Source organism: Xiphophorus maculatus, chromosome 16, assembly GCF_002775205.1.
Source record: "Xiphophorus maculatus strain JP 163 A chromosome 16, X_maculatus-5.0-male, whole genome shotgun sequence".
Taxonomy (NCBI): Eukaryota; Metazoa; Chordata; class Actinopteri; order Cyprinodontiformes; family Poeciliidae; genus Xiphophorus; species Xiphophorus maculatus.
In genome coordinates, this window is record NC_036458.1 from 17,961,380 (window position 1) to 17,986,839 (window position 25,460).

Genomic DNA, 25,460 nt, shown 5'->3' on the forward strand with positions numbered 1-25,460 from the left:
ATGCTCCGGACATCCAGCTTTGCCAGTTTTGTAACTGTCTGCTGCATTACCTCCTCAAACTGAGATGCTAGTAAATGTTCATCTTCAACCCAAATGCAAATCCGTAGATTGTTCAAGCTGATCACACATCCAGGCTTTTTTATTTTTAGTGTCATAGCTGACAGTTATTTAACTTTCTTTTTAACTAATATTTTGCCCCAGATCGTGGCTGAAAGGTGCCAGACTACTGTTTTTTCACACTTCAATACTTGAATGCTAGATTATTTTCAGGTTTTTATTAATTAATTTTCTTTCTGAAAAGGGGAAATGAAAATATATTTTAATGTGAAATCTCAAGTTAAATGTTAAAAATGCTTTAACTTTTTTCCACTTGTTAAAAAGGTTCTGAAGATACAAGGTTTCCCCCAGAAAACTTGCTAAGCCTGGTTGGGTGCTGGGGCAGTCATTCATCCGGCAGCCTGTCGTGTGTTTTTAAGTTAAGAAAATGTTTAAAGTTGATGGGAAATTTGAAAATATCACTTAATCATTTTACTGTTACTGAAAGATTGGAAGATTAACACCAACTATAAGGTCTTAAAAATGCAAACATTTTAAAAAGGCTTAAATAAATAAGCAGTGGTTAGCCTGGTGGGGGCACAAGTAAAGCCAGGTGGCCCGCCAGGCTTAGTATAGCTGTTTAAAAAACACTAATAACGTTTTTCTCTCTTCTTTTTTGCAGTGCCAGAGCATACCTGGTCAAGACACAGACCTTAATCAAAACCACAGCCCCCTAGTCCCCTTCCCCATCCATACACACACACAAAGTCCCCAGCAATGCCAAGGGGGGCTGATCAGCCTGCTGCCTGCTCTGACAAGCTCTGCCTCCTCACCTCACACCCTTGAGGCTCCGCTAAACCAAGCTTTGACCGCTGACCTCCCCGTTGTCACCCTGGGAACCAAAGGTCGCCTGTTCTCCACCGAAGTCGGGGAAGCCCTCCTGTCCAGCCAGGAGCTGCAGCCACCAGTGGCACTCAAAGGTAAACTGTGAAAAGCAAAAGGAGCTTCTATGTTTTCCTATGGTGACACCAGGCTTTATAAACGCACTGTTTGCCATGGATGTCAGTCCTGAGGAGGGCCTGTAAACAAATGTTCACTTAGATGGATCTGAATGTGGTGGTGTGGTCCTTTTGCTTAAACTCACTAAACACTTTTATTATGATTCAATTTTGAAGAATTAGTATAAGAGAAACATAATGTAAGGGAAATAATTAACCATTTGAGTGAGCATCCTGTTGCATCAAAGGAATATGTTCTTTTGATTGTATGTGCAATAATGTCTACCTGACTCATTTTTACAACTATTCAATTACATAAATATGTTTATATTCTATTACACCCTCAATGAAAATCAATAAATTAGCTTTTATTGATTTGAGCATTTAGGAAAACATGGATAGGTGTTCTAGTTGACACCAGTATACGTTTTATGATGATTATGAAGAAAAAAAACACTTGATTTGCAGAGATCCTTAATTCATCAAAAGTGAAAACGCATTATAAGTCATAAAATCTGACTAAAGATAACTGTAAATGTAGGTAGGGCTGAAAGGATTAAAATGCAGTATAATGTCTGTCTTATACAAAAAAGAAACTTATTTTTCTTGTCTTTTTTTATGTTTTTCTAACGTTGTGTAAAATCTTTAGTGGGTGAATGAAAAATCTGCAGAATATGCATGTTTTAAAAAAATCTGATTAATCGTCAGAACAGTGAATTTAGTAAGGCAATAGTTACTTACTGCCCTAAATGTTTGTGCATACACTGGCTACTAACATACTGCAAGCTTTTATTCTCTTGAATGTTCTTGACATTAGTGCTCTGCATTACTAGATTCTCATTGAATTGCATTTCAGCTTTAACTATTTCTAAAACCTTTTTCTGTCTCTGTCCCCTTTCAAGCCTGATCCTTTGCTTTCTGTTTCCAGGCATGGCTCCCATTCGGGATTCCGTCAGCCATTCCCCTAATCAAACAGGTGACACAACATTATTGCTTCTTCCTGAACTTTCTGTCTGCATGCCCTTTTTTCCTGTAATGCCCTATGATGATTGTTTACTTTAAGAAATTGTGAGACTGGGTCTTGACCTTTATTGACGGTGCATTGTGTTCATTGCTTATCGGTGGAATGGAGATAAATGGGAGAGGAAGGGAATGTGGAAGGGCGTAAGGAAAGATCTGGCAAACATAGTAAGATGCGATGGACAGGGACTATTTTTTTCAGATGGAGGCTTTAGAAGTGAAGATTGTTTAAAGGAAAAAGATTGGAAAACATTCAGACGTCTGGTTGTGTTTAGCCGACTTGCAGCCAGTCCTGTTGACATGATACACCAGCTACAAAACTTGTCTTCATTAAACTGTCTTTCTGGTTTAGGAACTTTCTTCACTAACAAAAACAAACCAAATGTCACAATCACCAGTTGAAATCACATTTTTTTGTAAAACAGATCATTGGAAGCTGGTAGAATTACCAGCTGGTAGAATTACCCTGCAGACTAAATGTTAACATTATTAGAAATACTTTTCAATAATATTTTTATCACTAATATATATTTTCTTCTTACAAATGGAACGAGACTAAATTTTAAATGCCTTCATAATAAACTACGTAAATATTGAAGTGGACTATATTTTCATTCATGGTTTTATTGTAAAGCTTGGCAGAAAGTTGCATCTCGGGTGACAATTTTCATAGAGAATTGTTTGTTTAATTGATAACATGCCTTGCATTATTATTATTTGGCTGTCCCGCCAGGTTTAGGGAAAAGAGAAGGTTAAGAAATCTGACAAGTTCATTACTAGTTAACCAGAGGAACCACATCATTCTGAACACTTCCTGTTTGTACCTGGAGATGGGGGGCTGCATTAGATGCTTTCATTTTGAAATGGCATTACTAACCCAAGTTTTGTCCTGTTAATCATTAAAACAGACCACCCTCATCTTTTGAATTGTGATTGAAAATGTAATTGTTGCATTAAATATTCTCCTGATTGGTTTTTATACAATGGTCAAATTATCGGGGTTCATTGAGCTTTGGTTTTAGTGTCAAACTTTTGTTTCCTGCTATGAGAACCACATACTGATGCAATATGACAGAATTACTACAGTAAATATGCCTCCTGGAGATTTAGGCAGACGCCACAGTGACAGAATGGGTGTTTAATGGTGAAGGGGGGGATAACTGGATGCAGTCTGTGAAATCTAATTTTAGAAACATGCCAGATCTGAATGCTGTTGGTCTTCCATCTTAGATGCCTTCATTTCCTCCCCCTTGCCAACTTCTTTTTCCTCATGCAGTTGGCATCCTTCCTATGCCCTCCAACAGCTCGTCAGCAGCCAGTCGCCTGCCTCACTGAATCTTCTTTAATAGCTTTGGCATGCTTTTGTGTCCTGCTGAGGAGACAAAATGGTGGCAGCTGTGTCCATGCTTACTTTTGGCAGCAATGGCATTCAGAACAGTTGGCAAATTAAAGATTGGACAAAATGGCAAAATATAAGATTGTGAATGAGAAGTTAAATGAAAAACCATCTAACGGACTTAATATACCAAACCGTTGTTTGTAGTATTAATGGAGGTCTGTTTCTCTTCTTTCGTGGCGTAATGGACTACTCGTACAGTTGGATGTTGTCTATAGTTGTTTTGGGATGAAGTGGCGTCAGTGAGAGATCAGTTGCAGAGTTTGTAAGATGATTAAACAATTCTTATTAATGTAATAACTGAAGCCTGGGAAGTAATGTTTGTTAATCAACATTACCAAAATGTTGGTAATGTATAGTAGCACTGTAACTTTTACAGAGCTACTATTACAATACTATTTTAATATTGTTTTAAATTAAAACGCTGGACCAGGGGTCTGCAACCTGAGGCTTTAGGCTCTTGATGTCTTTAAATTGCTAACTCATTTTAAATATAACTATAATATCTGCAGGTTTTAGCAGATTTTCATTATGGTACTAAAAATACCAGTAACTAATTTTTAGATAATTTTTTCTTTAAAGCACCATTTTAAAATGTACTCATTCAAAAGTTTTCTTTTTCTTTCTCTAAAACCTGAAAATAGAAGTAGATTTTTAAGTTTTCAATAACAAATTTTCTATATAAAAAAAATCACAAGTTGTCTTCAACCCCCCCCCCCCCCCCCCAAAAAAAAAGATCACTTGACATTTGCAGCCCCTAAACCAGTTTATTTAACTGGGCTGAGAGCAAAATTTACTCTTTGGATTGTAAGGGTTGAAGATCCCTGCTTGGGACATTAGGAGATCTAACTAGGAATTTATTGAATTATTGAAGTCCCTTCCTGAAAGTATCCAGGTGGAAAGGGGTTCAAATCAACTATTAGTCCTCAGGCTTTTTGGAGAATCTGTAACCACCCTGGAATGGCCCTCCTATAGAGGAGTAAAAGTTTAACTAGACTTCATTTTAGGTCTTTCACGAACCAGTTCTAGCTTCAGGATGGATAGTTTTGCATTTTTTGCAGCTGCTTCTACGCTCAAATCTCAACAGCGTCCTATCCTGTTCTCCGCAGGTTTGGAGCATCCTGGCTTGGATTCCCAGTATGAGCCTTCCTCCTGGTCCTCTGGCTCCCCGTGCAGCAGTGATGGTAACAGCAACTGGAGCAAAGTCCTAGGTGACGGGAGTTCCGACAAATCCAATAACACTTGTTCGCCCAGCTCCTCTGTCTGGCCTCCCTCCTCCTCTTCATTTTCTTGCTCCTCATCCTCCTCTGGCTGTGGTTCAGGGTCCGATCCAGAGTTGGCATCAGAATGCATGGATGCAGATTCTAACTCTTCAGTCGGTTCAGAGAAGAACCTCGGCCTTGCTGCAACTACAGTGATGATGATGTCAGCCAACACTTCTTCCTCCGTGTCCTCAACAGCTTCTTCCCCCTCCTCTCTGACATCCACCATGATGGTTGGTGTCGGCGTGAACGGAGACAGCAACATTTGTCAGGTCGGAGGCATCGGAACCTTAAGCAACGCAAATAATGAAAACAATATCACCGGATCCTCACACTACTCCATGGCTGGGTCCAGCAGTATTGGCAGCAATAATATGAGTAACCACAACAACAAGCTATTTGGCGGTAGTGGTGTATGGGGCTCCCAGTCAGGCAGCAACATGAACACAATTGGTGGAAGCAACTCTTATATAAATGGAGGGTCAAACCCAAACATTTTAAACCCAAATGCCAACCACGGTGCCTGGCCACAGAATACAACCCCAAACCCGGTGTGCCAGGGCCAAAGGCCTCCACCGGCTCAGGGGATGACTTCCAAACTGGGTGTAGTTCCTCACCAGGGGCCCATAATGGCCTGGGGGGGCATGGCAGCTCCAGACAGCAGCAGTATGATGGAAGACACTGAGGTGAATAATGGTACATCGAACAGCAAGGTGTTAGGAGGCAGCAACAGTGGCAATGGTGGTCTGCTGCCTAGCAACCTTAACACTGAACCCAATGGACCAAATAACACTATCATGATGAATACTACTACTACTACTAACGCCACAGTGACCTCTAGTCCACCAGACTCTACCGCCTCACACCTGCTCAGCGGGGAGCGTTCCTGGGGCTCCATTGGAGGAGGAAATGGGGGGGCACTGGCCAATGGGAGCCCTTCATTAGCTCCCCAGCACCCTCAAGGAGAATCAGGGGGTACTGGGGCTTTTGGTACGCCTTGGGGCGCAGCTACCTACCCTGTAGACAAAAGCCCTCTTAATGTAGACACTGTGAACTCCCAGAACTCCTCTATTGCTGCTTTTAAGAGTAATAATAACCACAATAACACTGGGGCCCCACGGTCGGACCAAGGGCCCACCAACACCCCGAACCAGCCTCAAAGTAACTTGTCCTGGAGCATTGGCCCTAATCAAATCCCAGGCTCTACAGGCCAAGCTCCTGGAAGTGGAAACCAAACTACTGTGGGCCCTCCAGCAGGGATCCCTCGCCCGTGGGGGAGCAGCGCATCCTCCTCTTCCTCGTCGTCGTCATCGTCTTCTTCCACCTCTAACAGCAAAATGTCAAACGGAGAATGGGGATCGGCGACGACTGGTAACAGTTCAGAAGCAGGAATTCAGAAAGGAAGTTCTACCAACAATGGGTGGAAGAGCCTCGAGGATGACGCTATGGGTATGGGAGGAGCAGGAGCAGGCAGTGGTAGTCAGGGCCTGGGAGGTGTCACTGGAGGCTGGGGCCGCTCCGGAGGAAGCGAAGGAAGTTGTGAAAGCGCCGGAGGTCAATCCAGCTCAGACAGAGACGTCAACCAGTCTAAAGGAGGAAACCGCAGGAAAGGCGACCATACCCCGTCGATGACGCCAGCCATAACCCGGGCCGATGTGGACCCGAGGGTTCTGTCCAACACTGGATGGGGACAAACGCCCATACGGCAGAACACCGCTTGGGACATCAATTCTCCTACGGTCAATCAGGGTCCTAAAGGGGATGAAAGAAAGCAGAGCAGCAGGGGTTCCAGCTGGGGCACAGCAACAACGGCAGCTCCCTCCCAGACCTCTGGAGGTAGGAGCTGGTTCTTAATCTGAAATATTCAACATAAACCTACTGCTCCTACTATAAAACCATTGAGACGGAAAGTTGATCATTGTGTCTTGGATGTTCTTGCAGGTTGGGGGGTTGGGCCAAGCAGCTCAGGCCCTGATGGTGGAGGCTCTGGTTGGGGAGAGCAGAAACAAACATCAGGTTGGGACAGTAAAGGAGGAGGTGGCTGGGATGATGGATCCAGTTACAAGGGTGGTAACAGCAGCAACACCTGGAACAACAACGTTAAAGACGACAGGTAAGCATTGCCCAACTTTCCAGCTGTATACAAGCAGGGGTTGCTGATCATGGTTTTAAGAAGTTATTTTGAGAGTCTCTTTTTTTTTACTTTTTAATGGTTTAACGAGGTCATAGTAAACCGGAAAGTTGAACATTTTGCTTTGCAACTCTCACTTTTCGAATACCTCTTGCTGTTGCTCAGCTGGCTGAAAGAAAAAATGAACGGCAACCATCATTCATAGGTGTGTGATTAGAATATCGGTTAACCAGACTTATTAACCAGCTGATATCAGCTTGTTACAAGAATTAAATTGGGGTTTCATACCAGAATATTTGTTCAGCGTGTATTATAATGCATCTGTAACAGTACTTTATCTATGTGATTTTAGAAGTAGAGCCAATTGTTGCTTCTTTTTTTAATTAAAAACTTTTAGATCCTGGTATTCCTTCATATTAGTAATCACTTTTTCCCTCCGAATGTTCTCTCAACCATACTTATCAATAACAATTTTATTATATTTTTTGTTTTTCAGTGTGTATTTATAATTTACCAACCTTTTTTTCCCCCTTTAGGTCAATGACATGGACTAATACACCCAAAACGCAGCAGGGATGGGGATCCAACAGTGGAAACGGTAGTGAAGGATGGGGTAGCGGTGTCGATGGCACCAGAACAGGAGTCAGCAACCACTGGGGGGAACCTCAGAAGGGCGCTGGCTCAGTGGGGTGGGACAGCGACAGCGACCGCTCCGGCTCCGGATGTTGGAGCGAGCCGAGCCGGACCACCAGCAGCAGCAGCACCTGGGTAGGCAGTGGAGGATCGAATACTCCTGACCAGAGCACTCCAAACCCCAGCTCCAACTGGGGAGACCCGGTCCACAAGCCCAACCAAGGCTGGGGTGAGCCAGGGAAGAACAACCATGGAGCTCAGAACTGGGGGGAAGCCAACACTAAACCTTCTAACGAATGGAGTAAAGGTCCTGAATCCAGCACGTCCAGGGGCAACCAGGGTTCCAGCAAACCCACAGGTGGGGATCAAGAGGGTTTGCCGTTGCTAGAATTGATCATAGCTGAACTGAATGCGTTTATAGTGAAATGTTTTGAGAGGAATAAACAAGCTAATGCCAGGGTTTTGTTATTTCAGGCTGGCTTGGTGGTCCAATGCCTGCTGTAGGCCAGAAGGAGAACGTTGCAACTGGATGGGAGGAACCTTCTCCGGAGTCCATCCGTCGGAGGATGGAGATCGATGACGGAACTGCAGCCTGGGGAGATCCTGGTAACGACCAATTCAAATACAAATCTCTTTAAAGAGACTGATTTAAAAAAAATAGGCCTTACATTAAACCATTAAAGGCAACTAACAGCTGAGCACTTAAGTATGAATGAAAATCTTTTTTTATTGCAAAGTGACAGACAAATGAAGCTTTCAGATTTGCACAAGGTTTAAGGCTGTATGTTAGTAGCATATTTGTATTCAAAGAATTATTCAGCTGAGTAGGCTCATTGAAAAAAAAATATCCAAAATGTCCTTGCATATTTGTGCCTGAAAAATAAAAACATACTATTTATAAAAATATTGGAAACTTTTCACAGGTAAATACAGTGGAGGGGCTGTCAACATGTGGAACAGGACCACTCAGTCAGATCCCTCTCAGAATAAACCCCACCCAGCACACTGCTCAATGCCGCCGCCTGTGCAGCACGTCAACCAGGACAAAACCTCCACTTCAAGTAGGTTGCAAACATATTAACACGCACATACGAATGGCCTTTTTCACTATTGTATTTAAATTTCTGTTGATGCAATAAAGAGGAAAACTCTTGACAGGCTGACATTTCATTACAGAGAGTGAAGGGATAAATCCAAAACATGACAGATATTTCTGTTTTTACATGATATAAAAAAAAAAAAGGCATAAAAGTTGTCATTTTTAAGAAATGAAAATATTAAGATTTACAGTTTGATTGCACCCACAGGAAAACGACTATAACTTTGGGAAAACAATTTATTTTGGTATCGTGTTTGTATTTCATTATAATTCATGTGAAGCACTTTGAATTGCCTTGTTACTGAAAATAAATAAATAAAATTACCTTACCTAGTATATGTAAGTTATGGAACTTGGGATATATTCTTAAATTGTATGAAGTAATCTCAAAGCAGATCATGCATGCAAGTTTCAACTTTTAGGTAAATATATCACATTAAGTGAGCAGTTATTCATCAAATTCTGACTTAAAATGTGTTATTTGTGCGGATGCTCACAAATAACACGTGCATATTTTTCAGAGCTTCATGGGCAAAAACTGAGCCAGTAAAACCCTTTCTCAGTAATCTTACTGTGTTGCCTGCCCTCGGAGCTTTTTCCAAAAGCTAGTTGAGTCATCCCTCTGGAATGCTAAGAGCATCACTTTTTTTTCTTTTTCTCATTCACCTCTTCTTTTTTCTTTCTTTTGTCTTTTGTTCACCCAGCAATTCTGCACATACACTTTTGTTAAGTTGAAGTAGAAAAGAGCAAGAGAGAACATGAATGGCAAAGGAGGAGGTCTTCTGCGTTGGTAATGGGAACGTTTTCAGTGTAAGGCAGCTATTCTGCAGAAAGGGCCTGAGAAAGAGAAATGCACAAATAGGGTGTTGAGCCCATTCAGATGTCCTTGTGCAGTGAACCAACTACAACAACCTCAGTGTTTTGCACATATTCATTTATCATATTTTTCATAAACATTAAGATATTTTTGCATGATAGGAATAGAGCCTCACAATGTTTTGCACAATTTCAAAGAGAAAAAAATTCTACTTCTTAGAAATAAAATGGTAGATGCTAACAACTTTATGATGTGAGGATGCTTCTTTTGTTTTTACCCAGATGTTTAAAGTTACTAAAAGCTACAAAATACATTTGGAGGACTGTTTACAGGATGTCTGCACATCCTTAAAAAGTCTTAAGTTAGTGTACCTACAATGAAGGCCTTAAAAAGTCCTACATGAATTTTAAAAAATAAGTTGGGTTTATATATATTAATTACAGATCTTAAGTGTTGTCTTGGTAGGACTATTTAATGTTGCATAGTCTGTTTTTTTTTCTTGTGGGACTTTTATGTCAGGCAAAAGCTTTAGTTACATGCAGACATCTTCATTACGCCCTGTGACTCACTGCTAACCTACTCTTGCTAGCTAGCTTTTTTTGTGTCCATCATTGGAAAGTGCACATTTATCAGCAGTTGACTGGACAAAGTTTGTACATGTTTTTGGAGACAATAGGTTTTAAATTCCATTCACAATGGTGTCAAAGGTATTACATTTGAGTTGGTGACAGCTGCTGAAACTCTGGTTTAAATGGACTCTAATCTAACAACCACCTCTAATTCTGACTGATGTTAAATTGAGTTGTTTTGTAATAAATTGAAAGGTTAACGATCTAAATAGCAGATTTTGACTTGGACATTTTGGTGTTCTGTTACAAGGTGTGCATATTGGGTCTGCATAATCGTAAATTGCACTATCCCAACACAATATGCATGTCACATTGCCGATGAGCCGGACATTTTTTGGATTTTATAAACATTAATTGGAATGTTTGTATCACGAAACATTGTATGTTGTGACAAAATGTATCACGATAAATGATAAACAATACAATACCCACCTCTAGTGTCCTTCAATATCAAGATTTGCCCTTAATGAATGTTGGCTTATGCAAGTTTACAACTGTATGCACATTTACTGGAGGGCCTTTGAAACCTCTGGGTACCCTGTGGTCAGTCCTATTTTTATAAGAAGCTATCCCTGGCATTCCCCCCAAACTCCTCCTGTGGAAGGAGAAAGCTGCAGGTCTGTGGGGTCAGCTGTAACAAGAGCCTTTGGAACCCGTTTCTCACTATATAAAGGCTAAACATCTAAATAAACACTTGCTTAATCAAACTGGCATTGGCGTAACCCTTTCTTAGTTAAAGCAGACTAAAAAAGCTGTCTAAACACCAGAGGTTTGACTGATTGCAGAAGCTCCCTGTGTTTAAGAAAAGAGAAATGCTTCCGAATGCCAACAATGTCTCAACTACTGAAGAGGACACTTTAGAAATTTCACAGCGGCTCATATGGTGTTCTTCACTTCTGCAGGTTGGGGGGAGCCCTACTCTCAGCAGAAGGAGTCTTCCTCATGGGGGGAACCTTCAGCTGGTCCACCTGTGACAGTGGACAACGGGACATCTGCCTGGGGGAAGCCCATGGACACCAGCGCTAGCTGGGATGAACCCAACAAGGACGTCAGAGAATCTGGGTCAGGATGGGGCAATCAGCACAAGTCCGGTAGGTGGACGGCAGATTTTCACCTCACATATGTACCGTACTGCCTATTTTTGTTTTCTTGTCGTTACATCTTTTCTTAATATTTGCAGGTCCCAAGCCTATGGAGACATGGGGTAGTGAGGACGTGTCCATGAGCAACAGCTGGGACCAGGAAGAGGAGGTAGAGATTGGGATGTGGACCAACAACCAACAGGACAACCGGTCTCATGACCAGAACACGTGGAACTACAAGCAAAAAGGCCCCAACAAGGTCTGTCGAATTACACACACAATTATATTAAAAAAGGCAGAAATACTTTAATTTTTTTCCCCTTTTTTTGTTGACAAACTAAGAGTCTCTATTGCTTTTTTAAATCTGTGTTTCAGATGAACAAACCAGTCAACAAGCAGGACGATCCTTGGAAACCTTTTATCACCCAGTTCAACAGCATGTCTTTCTCTGTAAGCTTCATCCTGTTCTGTTCAAAGTTCAGTTTCTGTTTGAATGTTTCAATAATCTCACATCATTAGTACAACTTGGACACTGAAGAGATGAGTGGAAAAACATGCTTAAAATATAGGTATATTTTTAAGAACTTTAAAAAATGAAATTGATTTCAGTAATTCAATATATACAAAAAATATACATACACAAATATACAGCCCAGTGATATCATGGTCTGCACACAATGAAGCTAGTTGTTCAGATTACTGCATTTTCAGCATATAAATGGAAAGTTTTGTGGAAAGAAAAAACTGGTAGAATAAGTTTTACAAACTTATTCTGTCTTGATGGGAATGTGAAGAAAACGCCAATTTAGAAGTTTGTAGATTTTATTGCTTTAAGAGCCACAGACACACGTATACAGCAGCTGCTGCATTCCTGGACCAGAGACGATGTCAGAAGTTACCTGTTGCTAAAGAGATAAAGGACTCTTAATTTAATCATTTTAGATTAAATTTAAACTTTGCACTTCATTTGGAAATCAAGGTCTGAGTCTGGAAGCAGAGTGGAGAGGCTCAACTTTTTTATGTAGGAAATTGAAGGATTTTCAGTGATATTTTCAATAGGAAATGCACTTGTAGAAACAAAACTTGCTTTTGGTGTTTATTTATGTTAAGTTTTTCTGCCTGCCAAATGCTTTCTGTGTATAAATTCTTGATTATATTCCTCAAATGATGTCAGTTAAATCTAAATCTTCTTGCCTTTGCAGAGGGACTCTCCTGATGAGTCCATGAAACCAGGATCAGGCATGGGGACGGACAAACGTATGGACATGAGCAGCATGGGGGACTACAACGGCGTCATGGGGAAGAACACAGTTTCTCGACACCAGTATCACAAGGACTCTGTCGTAGATCGTCCTTACTTTGAGAAGGTACGCAGCTTCAGTTATGAAGCCTTTAGAGGGGAGGGCTGTCTGGTTAGCTGTTGCTTTCTTTGCACTCTTCTGCCCCTAAGTGGTTGTTCTGACACATTGCATGTCTGCACTGTTTTTTGTTTTTTTTATGTTATCAGTTTGAACTCTTCTCAGTTGCTGCGCAGCATTACTTGTAGTTTTGTCACGAATTTGACTTGATAAATGGCCTCTCATAAGGAGTTTGACAAGATTGCTGCGAGGTTCATGCTTTTCTTTTTAGTTTAAATTTTCCGGTCTGTTTTCTATTGTGCTTTGACTCGATCCTAAATCTGTTTTTGCTTCGCTGCACTTTTCTCTCGCACCCTAGAGTCCAGAATTTTCTCTTTCACCCTCCTCGTTATGCAAAATTAATTACTGTCTCTTTTCTTCCCTTCCCTCTCTGTGCTTATTTGGCTGCTGACATGCTTCCTGTCCCTCTGTGCTTGCCGTCCATGTGCCGTGCGCGCTGGGCCTTTATTTCTGCAGCTTTCCGCTTATGATAGCCCTGCTTCTGATGAGCTCTCCTCCAATCAAAGCATGAGCCTTTCCCCTTGCAATTCTGCTCAGCCTATCCCCCGTTTCAACTCCGGGCCATCCCCTTCCCACTCTAGTTCTGGGGCTGCTCCGCAGGTGAGTGTGGAAGGATGATGAGTGGTTGTTTGTTTTTTTTTATTTTGAGCTTTCAGATTTGTTCTTCACATTACATGGCTGGCGTTGTGGCTTACTTTCCACTAAATTCCTGACATTTATTAAATCTTAGACCGTAAACTGTTTAAAAGCATGTGGTTGGTTGTTTTTCTTGTTACATTTTGGTTGTTTAAATAACTTTATGTAAAATGGTTTATTTTTTCCTTTCTTTTGTTTCTTTTTCCTCCTCAGAATGTAAACCCCATGTTGGGTGGCGGCAGCGTAGCACAGGGCCGAGGAGGCCCCCAGTCCCAACCCCCACCTCAACCCAATCTTCGCAACCAAGTGCCTCCAACCATCCTTCCCTCTCAGGTAGAACAAACTAACAATGCAGTAATTGTATTATAATCATGCGGCATTCAGCAACTGTTAACAATTTGTTTTTGTTTTTTGAAACTCTTGGACTCTTGAAACCTGCCAGAAATTTGTACTTTTCTATCTTTTATTTTTGGAAAACAAGTAAAAAAAGAAACAGAACAAACTTGTTGAATTTTTTAATTACATGAAGGTCTTGTGTAAATCTCCTGTTTGTGTCTTTTAGCTAATGCTTGAAATATCTGCAAAAAATTAGAAAACTGCGATGCCAAAATTCCCATTCATTTGATAGAAAAGATTTGGTTCAAGATGGAAAACCTGACATTTTTACAGTTTTGAGGGAGAAACCAAAACATTTTTCATGCCAACAATAAGAATCACAATATTTTATTTTTCTTTTCCCCGAAGAGTTTTTTTTGCGGCGCTAGTGGCTCGTATTTTTTTGACAGTAGGCAGACAGGAAGGAGGGTGAGGAGAGGGAGGAAGACATGCGGCAAAGGTCGTCGGGACCGGGAGTCAAACCCGCGACGTCCGCGTCGAGGACTAAGGCCTCCAAACGTGGGGCGTGCTAACCCCCTGCGCCACCACAGCACGCCCCCACAATTTTTATTTTAACAAGCTTTGACTAGACCATAAATTGCAGCTTTTAGTGTTTGGCTCATTCTGATCGCAGTATCAAAAAGTATATAAACGAGTAAAATCCAGTCCAGACTCGAGTATAAAAACCATAAATTATCAATTTCAGTCATAATTTTTTTTAATTTTTGGCAGAAGAACAAATTCTCATTTTCAACTATGACCGTCTGTTGGCATACGACTAATAAGCTCCCATTCATCTTTATTGTATATATTGATGTTGATAGTTTTCATTATAATTTATTTACTTGTTTATTTACTATTATTGGAGTTTTGTGACAACATTTTGCTCAGTATGTACATTTCAAATGTATCGTTAAATAACACGTCTATAAGTTCTGCTAGCCGATTGCAGTATGAAAAATTACCTTTATTCACCTAATTTTACGTTTATTTTTCTGTCTCCAAAATGCACTCCAGATTATACTGTTTTATTGTAGCTAATTTCCATCTAAATATATTCGTTGATATGGTCAAGATAACATTGCAAAACCAGAAGAACTACTGGCTTTGTTTACTTAAATTGTGTCTCAAATAAAGACAATGCAGCCTTTATATCCAGTCAGAGCTTAATTCAGCAAATGGAGTCACAAGCTAGGTGGCGCTTTACAAGCCACTTCACTTTGAGGAAGAACATCATGGTGTTTTCTGTCTCATTTCATCTTTCAAAGATGCCAGATCTTAACTTAAACCTGCATCCTTCTCTGTTGGTCCAGGTCCCTCCCTCTCTGCTGAAGTACCCAGGAGCTAACGGTGGTTTGAACCCTCTCTTTGGTCAGCAGGTGGCTGTGCTCAACCAACTCTCCCAGCTCAACCAGCTGACACAGCTCAACCAGATCAGCCAGTTACAAGTATGAAATTGGAGGCTTGCCTAGACCTCGCTTGGTTAAAATGCACAAACTGTCATTAAAGGGTTGGTGTGATTCTTGTTCTGGGTTTTGACTCTGTCGTCTGTCTGCAGCGTCTTCTCTTTCAGCAACAGCAAAAGGTTCAAAGTCAGAGGGCCATGCCCATGGGTCGTCAGACTGAACAGGTGAGTTGGTCCAACATGTTTTTTTAATTTCAAGCCAACTTCCACCAGATGCAGGTAAAATGTCTTAAAGTTGCTTCCTTCCTCCTTCTCTCCACAGACACGTCCCATTGGTTCGTCTCCATCAATGATGCAGCCTCCACGGCAACTCAAACCGTACCCCGACAACTACTTGTCCCAAAACACCCCAGACCTGCAGAAGGACGCTTCCTCCATCGGGTCCTTCGGCAACTTCTCCTTTGGTATGTCGATTCCTAGTCAATCATCTAAATCACCAGACAGAGTTTCTCAGATTTCAAATGGGGTTGCCATATTTGTATTTGTGGTTTACTGAAGTATGGGTGAAGAAGGAAGGGAAGCCATAAGAAATCTTACTTGTTGTTGGTAACAAGATATGAAAACTGATGTTCAGATGCTAAGTAATCTTAATCTCATCTAACTGAGCTTGAGCTTTATTAGCAGGGTTCTCCTAGTGTATCATAAGCCTGGCGGGGCTCCCACCAGGGGAAGCGTCATTTATTTTAGATAGGGTTTTAGATGGATTAAGCTACGTTTATAGTTGCTGCACGGTGGGCCGCTGGTGGACTTACCACTGTGCTGAGCAAGTTTCCAGAGGGAAACCTTGTTTTAGCAAAGAGAAGTGGGCAAAAATATTCCGAAAGACTCAGTTGTAGAGACTGAATGTTCTGCAAAGATTCGACTCAGATTGACTGAAACAAATTCGTTCCACGTTTCAGTTCAGCAGTGAGGTTTGTGGTTGTGACGTGAAAAATGTGAAGAAGTTAAAATGGTGTGAATACTTTTCATTAAGTTGATGGTACTCTCGCTGTTCCTGACCTCTGCCTCTGTCTCTTGCCATCAGGCTTGAACTCTAACCAGAATGTAACCCTTGACATGGGTGTTGGGGGTGGAAGCAGCAGTGGCGGAGGAGCTATGAACTACAAAGAGCTGCCCCAGTCCAGACTGAAGAAACTTTGGGCTGCTGACCCCTTGGAGCAGAACAGCAAACCTGGTACGTGACTCCTGAAGTGCATTTAGTAACGGCACATTGAAAAACCGCTGTCTGCTTGTAGACTTGTTTGCGTCTCTAAGCCTGAGATTTCATCCTACAGGTGCTATGTTGTCTGGACTCCGTCTGGACGACTCTCCTTTCTGTGATTTCCTGTCTCCTGGCCCATCTCCCCTGAGTCCTCCTGGTCAATCAATGGGCTCTGTGGGGGATGGCTGGCCACCCCGTGCCAACTCCCCTCCTCCCCATGGAAATACTGTCACCTGGCCCCCAGGTAGAGGCCCCGTCAGCATAGGAAACTTCTTTTTAAATAGTTTCTTTTGAATGACTGCTAATAATTGTGGACGACTATCTGCAGAGTTTCGGCCCGGGGAGCCTTGGAAAGGTTACCCCAACATCGACCCTGAGACTGACCCTTATGTGACCCCTGGTAGTGTCATCAACAACTTTTCCATCAACACCGTCCGCGACACAGACCTCCTCAGGGACAGGAACAACGGTAGGCCACACCAAACGTCTTTAAAATGTCGCCCATCTTACTTCCATGCTTCAAATGTGAAGATGTGATTGTACGTTTTGTAAATAAGGGTACTCGGAGGAGTCAAGTCAACCAATAAATTGGCCTCTATTTTCTTAACCTTGAGAGATCGGAGACCGACCGATACTTGAGAAACTGACCTTATCTACCGCTGCAAAGGTCTGAAAATGAGCCACTATCCCCTTTTTTCTCTGCTGTGAAAGAGGACTGACTGACTGACTGACTGACCCCGCCCACCAGGTCACGTCTGCACCTACACGGTTAACAAAAGTCATCCCACTGTTGCCAATTTAGCGACTTTGTAGACAAGAAAAATGGTATCCACCAAAATCGGAATTGGCAAATCATGTTTTTCATTAAAGATTGGTGATTCACCAGAAACTCCAAACTTTGCACTCCTTTAAATAGGATTACAGAATAGAAATAACGCCGTTGCTATGGTTTCCCAGGGCCATCCTCATCACTGAACACCACGATGCCTTCTAACAGTGCCTGGTCATCCATTCGTGCCTCCAGCCACAGCGGTTCCCTCACCAGTACAGCACAAAGCACTTCAGGTACGTTTCACACTCAATCTCAGGAATCACGTCGTGGCTCTAAATCAACCCGTCTTTCGGTAAATATACTCTTTCCAAGGATCAGACGTCCATAGTTCTGCATTTCCTAAATAAAATCAAGCTCTGTCTCCCCCTCTTCCTCCCCTTGCAGCTAGACCCAGTGAGTCAAAGTGGTCTCCTGGCAGCGGTTCTGTGTCCAACTCCTCTTTAGCCCATGAGCTTTGGAAGGTCCCCCTGTCTCCTAAGCCGCTGCCAGTAGCAGCCCCCTCCAGACCACCGCCCGGCCTCACTAGCCAGAAGCCCAGCCCCGCCTCCTCCGGCTGGGACGGCTCTGCCCTGAGGCTGGGAGGCTGGAGCTCCTCCGAGTCCAGATACACACCTGGTGAGACAGCATGGATGTTTCTATAATTTTACTATTGGGAGACAGAGTGAGATGTTTCTCTCTCTCTCCTTTTTTGTTGTTGATATTTTAAATGATGTATTGTCTTTTTATTAATCAGGCTCCAGTTGGGGTGACAGCAGCAGCTCAGGGAGAACCCAGTGGCTTGTTCTGAAAAATCTCACACCTCAGGTACTCAAAGTAGTTTAGATAAATCTGAAAAAAAACCAGCCCAAATTAAATGTTTATTACTATCCAAGTGCTCGATGTTTTAGCTTACGTGCTCATTTTGGGTTCCCAGATTGACGGCTCTACTCTGAGGACTCTGTGCATGCAGCATGGCCCTCTGATCACATTCCACCTCAACCTGCCACATGGTAACGCTGTGGTTTGCTACAGCTCAAAGGATGAAGCCGCCAAGGCCCAGAAGAGCCTGCACATGTAAGAATGAACTAATAACATTTATTTTCACCAACAGACTTTTTATAGAATGTCAAGCATACAACTTTTCATATCATTCGCGAACACGTTTCTTTCCATCAGCTTTGACATCGCAAAATATTTATTTCCTTAAACTTTTATACAATTTGCCATTTTGCAACCACAAACTTGAGTTTACTGCATTGAGATATAATGATAGACCTACACAACTTAAAAGTAAAGTACAAAGAAACTTTTTTGTTATATATATATATATATATATATATATATATATATATATATATAAATGTGAAGTTTTGTGAGCTTTTGTATTTAAGCCCCTTTCTATCTGAAGTAAAAAAGTTCTTAAATGTGCTTGATATTCAAACTGCAAAGTTTTATAATAAATTACAATCCAATGTTAAATTAAAAGCCTAAATTTGGAAATCGTTGTTTTCATACGCCTAATAAAAAGACACACACTTTTTTTTCTTACTGTCTTAAGTTAAATTATACCAAACATTTATTGTTTTAGGTCAGCTATAATTACCAAAATTCTTTCTATTCACTTAATAGCATATATAGATTTCTTTTGTAACTTTTTTTGCGTATTGTGCTTTAAACCAATTAATTTGAGCAGGAAGGCAATTTACCTTTATGTGCTTCATTTGGATTATTCCAATATAATAAATATTGGCTCATTGAATTATTGATCTGTGTAGTTGAAATAAAGCTTGGCTTGTATTTTATACATTAAACAGCATTATTGAAATTGGGAAGGTTTTTAGTTAAATTGGTGTTTTGTTCTTGGATCTGTCCGGTGTGAAGGAAACATTTCAAAACATAAAATGTTGTTATATTTTAGTTTATCTCGTCCTAGATGTAGAATGTAAAACACAATATCATTAACAGTACTAAACATCATATAATGATGAATTGAATTTATCTATTTTTTTTTAGTTTCTATGTGTTGTTTTTGTCTCAAATGTGATGCTGGAAAAGTCTGAAAAACGACTGAAAATCCTGGAAAAGTGCTTAAATTCTACTGTAGAAAAAAATGCATGAACCCTCCTTTTTGCTTTCAACAGCTCTACTCGGGGTTTTGTGTCGGGGCAAACATAAACTCGTCTTCGTCTCCCTGCAGGTGTGTTTTGGGGAACACTACTATACTGGCTGAGTTCGCCAGTGAGGAGGAAATCAGCCGCTTCTTTGCACAAGGGCAGTCACTGGCCACGCCCTCCTCTGGCTGGCAGGCCATCGGTTCCTCTCAAAGCCGAATGGATCAGTCTCACCCCTTCCCCAGCCGCGCCTCTGAGCCCAACCAGTGGAACAGCGGCGACCTGCACAGATCCTCTCTGTGGGGCGGGTCCAACTACTCCAGTAGCCTGTGGGGGAACCCCAGCGCCACTGAGCCGGGGCGGATCAGCAGCCCCTCTCCAATCAGCTCCTTCCTCCCGGTGGACCACCTGACGGGGGGCGGGGACTCCATGTGAAGCGCCAGACGGGAGACGGGTCAGTAGAGAATAGTCAATAATCAGCTGAAGAAAACGGAAAGAAAAGAGTAGTTCTAAACGCAACCGCTCTGGTTGGGACTCTTTCTCACTTAGAAGATATTCAACAAAACGGGGGGCCGTGGTGTCTCCCCCTGTGGAATACAAGTTACGTTTCTCTTTCTGCACATATGTCCACTTTGTTTTAGCCCAAAAACATATCAGTCAGAATACTTGAATCATGCAGGCCAATTCTATAATGTGAACGGATGGATATTTGCTTCCAGGTAGTGCTCTTTCAGACCGAAAAAAGCTTCAGTCAAGTTCATTATTATTATTATTATTATTATATATATTTTGTTTCATTCGTCATGTTTATTTGAATTCCAATTCTTTTATTTTCAACATTTTCATTTTTTTTTTTTTTTTTTGGCGTTTTGTTTGACAATGTTGGAGTATGAGCTTTTTTAACTTTGCACTGAATGTGGTTTTTTTCTCAGTATATATAATCTGCAATATAGAGGGAGCAGCCAGTTTTTTCCAGTGTAGCTGTTTACTCATTGAGGTCCTTATCGTACGTGTGCGCGCGAGTACTTTGTGTGTTTGTGATTGCATTGTGAATGAGTATATGTGCGCTCCTCTCTGCCTTGGCACACCTACCTTACTGGTTGTTGTGGAGTTCAAGATCAACAGATAAGTTCAAGAATAAAAGCCTGACTTAGGATGATTATCTGGTGATGGAAAGAAAGAGGAAAAAAATGAAAAGAATAAGTGACATTTAAAAGTATTGCACCAATTTTTGTTTTAAAACTAAAGAAAGTTGAGCTCTGCAGTGCAAAGGACTGTAGCCGCAGCTGGGACTAGCAAGCCTCTCCCGCTCTAAGTAAGTGGGCGGGGCCTATCTAGCAAGCCCTCCCGGTCGCCCCCTAGCGGGGCGGGGAGGGAACAGCACTTTCAGAATAGGCTTTCAATGTTTTTTGGAGGTGCCACACTGCAACCTCTTGTTTACAAGACTTAGGAGGCAGAACGTGTGTCCATTCTTCATTTTAAAGAGAAGATAAACTAAAATAAAAATACAATAAAAAAATTTAAAAAGCTATAAAAAAAAAAGTGTATATAAAAATTATAAAAAGAAATAGAAAAAAGCAAACAAAAAAAAAAAAACTCTTGAGGATGAAGACGATGCGTTGTAACTCTGGGAATTCGGATCAGTGTTTTTTTGGTTCTTTATTTTTTTTTTTTTTTTTCTTGGCCATGGCGTTGGTTATTTAAACTATTCCTCTTCTTGTCTGCTAAATAACCAGCAATGGTTCTCAGGAAATCAAGCCAGTTTCCCCCTCGCCCCTTGTAGTTGAATTTAAAAACAAAAACAAACAAAAAAATAAAATAAACTTACTACTACTCCTTGTAGGAAAGGAAAATCCAACATCTAGCACTGAAAACTATGTAAAGGTCTTTTTTTTTTTCTTATAATTTTTTTTTTTCCTCTGCCAAATAACTGCTTTAAAGCTGGAGAAGCTCACACACTGCTTTCAATATGCTGTCTTGTTTTGAAGGAGGAGGAGCGTTCCCGGTAAAGACGGTGGGAAGGACGGAGGAGGGACTGTAAATCATCCCAGCGCTCCCTCTCTCCCTCCATCCCTCTCTCCTCCTCCTCCTCCTCCACTCCATTGTTGTAGAAACTTTGGGGACTGTTTTTAATGCGAGTGTAAAATGTCTGGTCACTTATGATAATAATAAAAAAACAAAAACAAGAGAAAAGGCAAAATCTGTATCTATGCATACTGTAGCCTCTCGTATTCACAAGGCCTGCCGAGAGGTTTTTCTTTTCATTTTTGTTCCCTGTCTCTCAAAAAAAAAATATGTTTGAAATGTTTCATTAAGTACGACTACACGCTTTTTTTTTTTTTTTTTTTTTGTTTAGTTTTGTTGCTTATAATCATTGCCACAAATGTGTTTTAAAAAAAGGTATACAACAACAAAAAACAAAAAAAAAAAACAAAAAACATTTGGTTGAAGATATTTTAACAGTGCAAAAGTCGTCCACATTTCATTGCCTTGATCCTAAATGTGTCCGAAGATGCAACAAGTCAAGTGGCTTCTACCTGTTTACAAATAGAATATGATTGTATTGTTGTACTGTTTTTGTTTTCTTTATTTTTTGTTTCTTTTATATATATATATTTTTTTGGTTGGTTGGTTTTCTCTTCCCATCCTTTGCGTCTGGGAAGGGTGGGGTACTCATCTGAAGTTTCTGACGTCATAAATTTGTTTGTGTGTGTGTGTGTGTGAGAACAGCGAGAGAACAGTGTGAATGTAACTGTTGATTTCAAAAGAAATACTTGCGTGAACATTAAATTTACCTGTATACCAGTGATTGTTGAGTTACTACGATGCACAATTTTTAGCGCGACAGAGCGAAAGCTTCAGAGCACGTTGGACGAGAGATCAGCATTAGCGAAGCCATGGACCTTAATTTTCTTTTTCTCGTGTTATTTTTACTTTTCTCTTCCCGTGTTCAGCCTGCTATGCGTGTGTGTGTGTGTTGGCGTGCACACATTAACATCCCGCCCCCCCCCCCCAACACCAATATAGAGTTTTTATTTCAGAAGTACTACAAGCTTTTCGGCTTTTGTTGTGTTTTTTTTTGTTTTGAAGTTTCACCGTGAATATATACAATAAACGACTTTAAGGCGTATGTAGTGAATAAACCTCGAGTATTAGCCAGACTTGACAGTGGTGTGTGCCAGTATTGAATGCTCTCTACCAAATAATTCAATCATACAAAAACAAGGATTAGTTTACTTAATTCCACATCTCTTTGCTTAAACTATAAATATATATATAAATATATATCTTATTTGTGCTTTTGTCTTGTTGAAGTTATCAAGTGGAACATCTGAACTGTGTTTTTAGGGTTTCTTTTTTTTTTTTAAGTTAACTTAAATTGACAGAATGAACCGAGGAGCCTTGGATTTTGCACTTGGGCGGATTGGAGGAAGCACCGGAGTCGGGTCGAGGTCATACGGGCGGGCGAGGATTTAGCTTAGCGACAGGGTAACTATTGTGTGGCGTGAGCTGCAGCTACAGACGACGGTGCTTAGTTTTTTTTTGTTGTTTTTGTTTTTTCCTCGCCTCGGAATGTAGTGGAAACGGTTAAAAAGGCTCAGCGGAGCTCCGATTTGACCCATTCTGCATCTTCAGCCATGTCGCCACCGCATGGGACGGAGCAGGAACTGCAGCTGCTGCTCGTGGTTTATTGTTGAGGAGGTGGGGGGTTAAGAAGCAGGGGGATGTTCTGACCATGCCGGGCGATCATGGCGGGAGATTCTTATGACTGAAAATAGTTGGTTTTTTGGGGGATTTTTTTTTTCTTTCTCCTTTTTTCGTAACCCCTTTGTGACTCAGGCAAGAGGATGTGACTTATAAGGCTCGTTTTCAGGGACACACAGGGTTCCGCTCGCTTCCTTGCTGGCTTATCTTGAATCAACTCTCCCACATCCAAACCCTAAGCTCAATTACAGGGGAGACGATCCAAAAGAAAAAAAGAAACTGACAAGAAAATATGGGGCAAGTCAACCCCAATCTGTCCATATTCCCTTTCCGCTCGTTTAAAAGGACTTTGTTCATTCTGATTTATTTTGGGGGTGGGATGGTATTGTTTTCTTTTTAGCAATGCACATTTTTCCTGCGCTGATTTAAGAGCGGTTTTGTCCTACTTTAGTACCCTTACCTTAAACGTTAGTGGGACGATGACTGAGCTCTGAGCAGCCCCAGAGGTGGCATCGCTAGCGCTGTTAGAGAAGGGACAAGCAACGTCTGTAAAACGCCTCTCGGTAATAATATTGTTTGTTTGTTTTTTTTTTTGTTCCCAGCAGAATTGTTCTATCTTTCTGTCTTGTTCAATCTACTGTTAGTGTGTGTGTGTGTGTGTGTGTGTGTGTGAGTGAAGATGCACGTGTGTGTGTGTGAGAGAGAGTGAACTTATGCCAAATCGAGGAGGGAGGGTTGTTAGGGAAGGAAAGGGATTTGTTTTTTTGTTGTTGCGTTTTTTAAAGCGGTATGTGTGCATATGTGTATTTAAAAAGCTGGACAATGTTAAATGCTTGAAGAAAAAAAAAAAAAAAAACATTTGCAAAAAGATGACATGAGGAAAACCACCATGAGCAATGTACAATCCCCAAAACGCTGCCAAGCAGCTTGACGACAGGGCCAGAAGAGGGGAGGAAAGAAGGAAAGAGATTGGTAGGAGAGGAGGGAAGGTCACTGGTGATACTCTACTACTTTTTGTTTTTTACATATATTTAAAGTACAAATAATGTGACTTGTGTTATTTCTCTTAACTATCCTGTGACTAAAATGCTATATTATATCATAACACACACCCAACGGCTCCTACAGTCGATCAAAAGTGCTAAGGCTATTTTATTTTATTTTTTAAGAAAAACAAAAACTGTGAGAATCTGCTGTCTTTTGTTTTACACTTAGTATGACCACACATGTACAAACCCTGAAAAGCTTTAGTCTAACCAGCACAAAGATGTGGGTCGGGGGCGGGTGGGATTTATTTTTACCTTTTATTTTTGTTCCCCTTTCTTTCTCGGGGTCGGGTGTTGCTCAGAGAGACTATGCAGTGGAGTGTTGAACCCAGGCTTCCATGTCCACCTTGGGTTTTCTGTTCTCTAAATTATATTAAAAAGAAATAAAAAAAAAAAAATCCCTTTGTAGAAACGCAGCTCGAGATGGGATTCCCAATAACGTTCCTCAAACATGTGCCATCTTTGAATTGTACTGCTTCTAATGAACTTTAAAAATCAAACAAAAAAAAAAACAAACACAAAACCTGATAAACCTTTATTACCTAGCAGGGCCAGTTGTAGCAGAAGAGGACAGGTTAAGATTTGCAAAGTCCATTTATTTTCCCAGCTTGGCCGGTGAAACTGCAAATTTTACACAACTACAATGTTTTTTATAGAGATTCTATCAATCCACAGTGTGTAGTTGGATCACCTTTAAACCTATTATGCACATTGCTTTGGGGAGACTGTTGAAACTATACATAATATATACATATATATATATATAAATATAAGCTTACAGTGTCTATAATCATCGAGAGGACGCGGTCCTTTCCAACAAACAGAACAGGAAGTACCTTTTGCTTTCATTTTCCAAATGTCTTCCTTGGCTCATCAAAGGATTTTATCTTAACTTCAGTGGAATCTGCACTTTTTGAAGGACAATCTTTATTTGTATGGGTATAAATTGACAAAAAAAAAAAAAACATTAAAAAAAAAATCAAGTCGCCTGATATTACATGGTATAGAAAACCAACTCCAGTGTGCTCTAATAATGAATGTCTCCTCTGATGCTGTCTATGTTTGGGTTCATTTAATCTTTTTATCCTTTTTTTTTTTTGTTGTTGCTTGGTTTGTTCTGTTTTTTTTTTCCCTCTTTAATTTTCTGGATTTTAGTACTCTTAGGAGAATCTGTATTAAGGTGTAGAGTAGTAGTTAGTAGGTCTTCTGTTGGCTGTACTTGTATACTGATTATTGTTTGTAACCCTCTGGCTCCTGCAGCCAGCATACAAAGCTGTATAACTTGGGTACAACCCTCAATAAAAGACTAACAGTGACAAAACGCTCAAGCTCACCGCATCTTTATTTCCACGGCTTCTCCACAACCTTGGTATTTTATGTTCAGTGTTTTCCAGGTAAGAAGCATAAGCAGGCTATTCTAACCCATTGTCTAAATTGCTCCCTTTTGCCTCCAACGTGCTTTGCTTCCCTGTCCTTTCAGCAATGGAAACGATGAGAAATCTGTACTGGGTGTTTAATACAGAACTTAATTCTTGTACACAACAGATGAACAAATCGCATCTGTATTCGAATGAAACGAGACCACAGCC

At 41.0% G+C, this 25,460-nt stretch overlaps 1 protein-coding gene across 1 annotated transcript; it reads left to right on the plus strand.

Annotated features, from left to right (window-relative positions):
• Window positions 1-19,624, plus strand: tnrc6a (trinucleotide repeat containing 6A). The gene is made up of 24 exons (XM_023349228.1): window positions 1-30; window positions 719-1,016; window positions 4,560-6,548; window positions 6,654-6,825; window positions 7,380-7,834; window positions 7,951-8,082; window positions 8,400-8,537; window positions 10,924-11,112; window positions 11,202-11,362; window positions 11,479-11,553; window positions 12,306-12,470; window positions 12,978-13,121; window positions 13,371-13,490; window positions 14,846-14,980; window positions 15,091-15,162; window positions 15,260-15,401; window positions 16,022-16,171; window positions 16,272-16,442; window positions 16,527-16,667; window positions 17,156-17,263; window positions 17,415-17,645; window positions 17,764-17,834; window positions 17,944-18,083; window positions 19,207-19,624. The coding sequence occupies exons 1-24, from the start codon at window positions 1-3 to the stop codon at window positions 19,553-19,555; spliced, it is 5,778 nt and encodes a 1,925-aa protein (XP_023204996.1). The 3' UTR covers window positions 19,556-19,624.
• Window positions 19,625-25,460: the final 5,836 nt, after the last annotated feature.

Bases quoted from the DNA above. Each gene is read 5' to 3' on its own strand.
- tnrc6a (XM_023349228.1), top strand. From the start codon at position 1: ATGCTCCGGACATCCAGCTTTGCCAGTTTT. The intron at 12,471-12,977 runs GTACGCAGCTTC...TTATTTCTGCAG, and splicing joins ATCGTCCTTACTTTGAGAAG to CTTTCCGCTTATGATAGCCC. The intron at 16,443-16,526 runs GTAGAGGCCCCG...GACTATCTGCAG, and splicing joins TACTGTCACCTGGCCCCCAG to AGTTTCGGCCCGGGGAGCCT.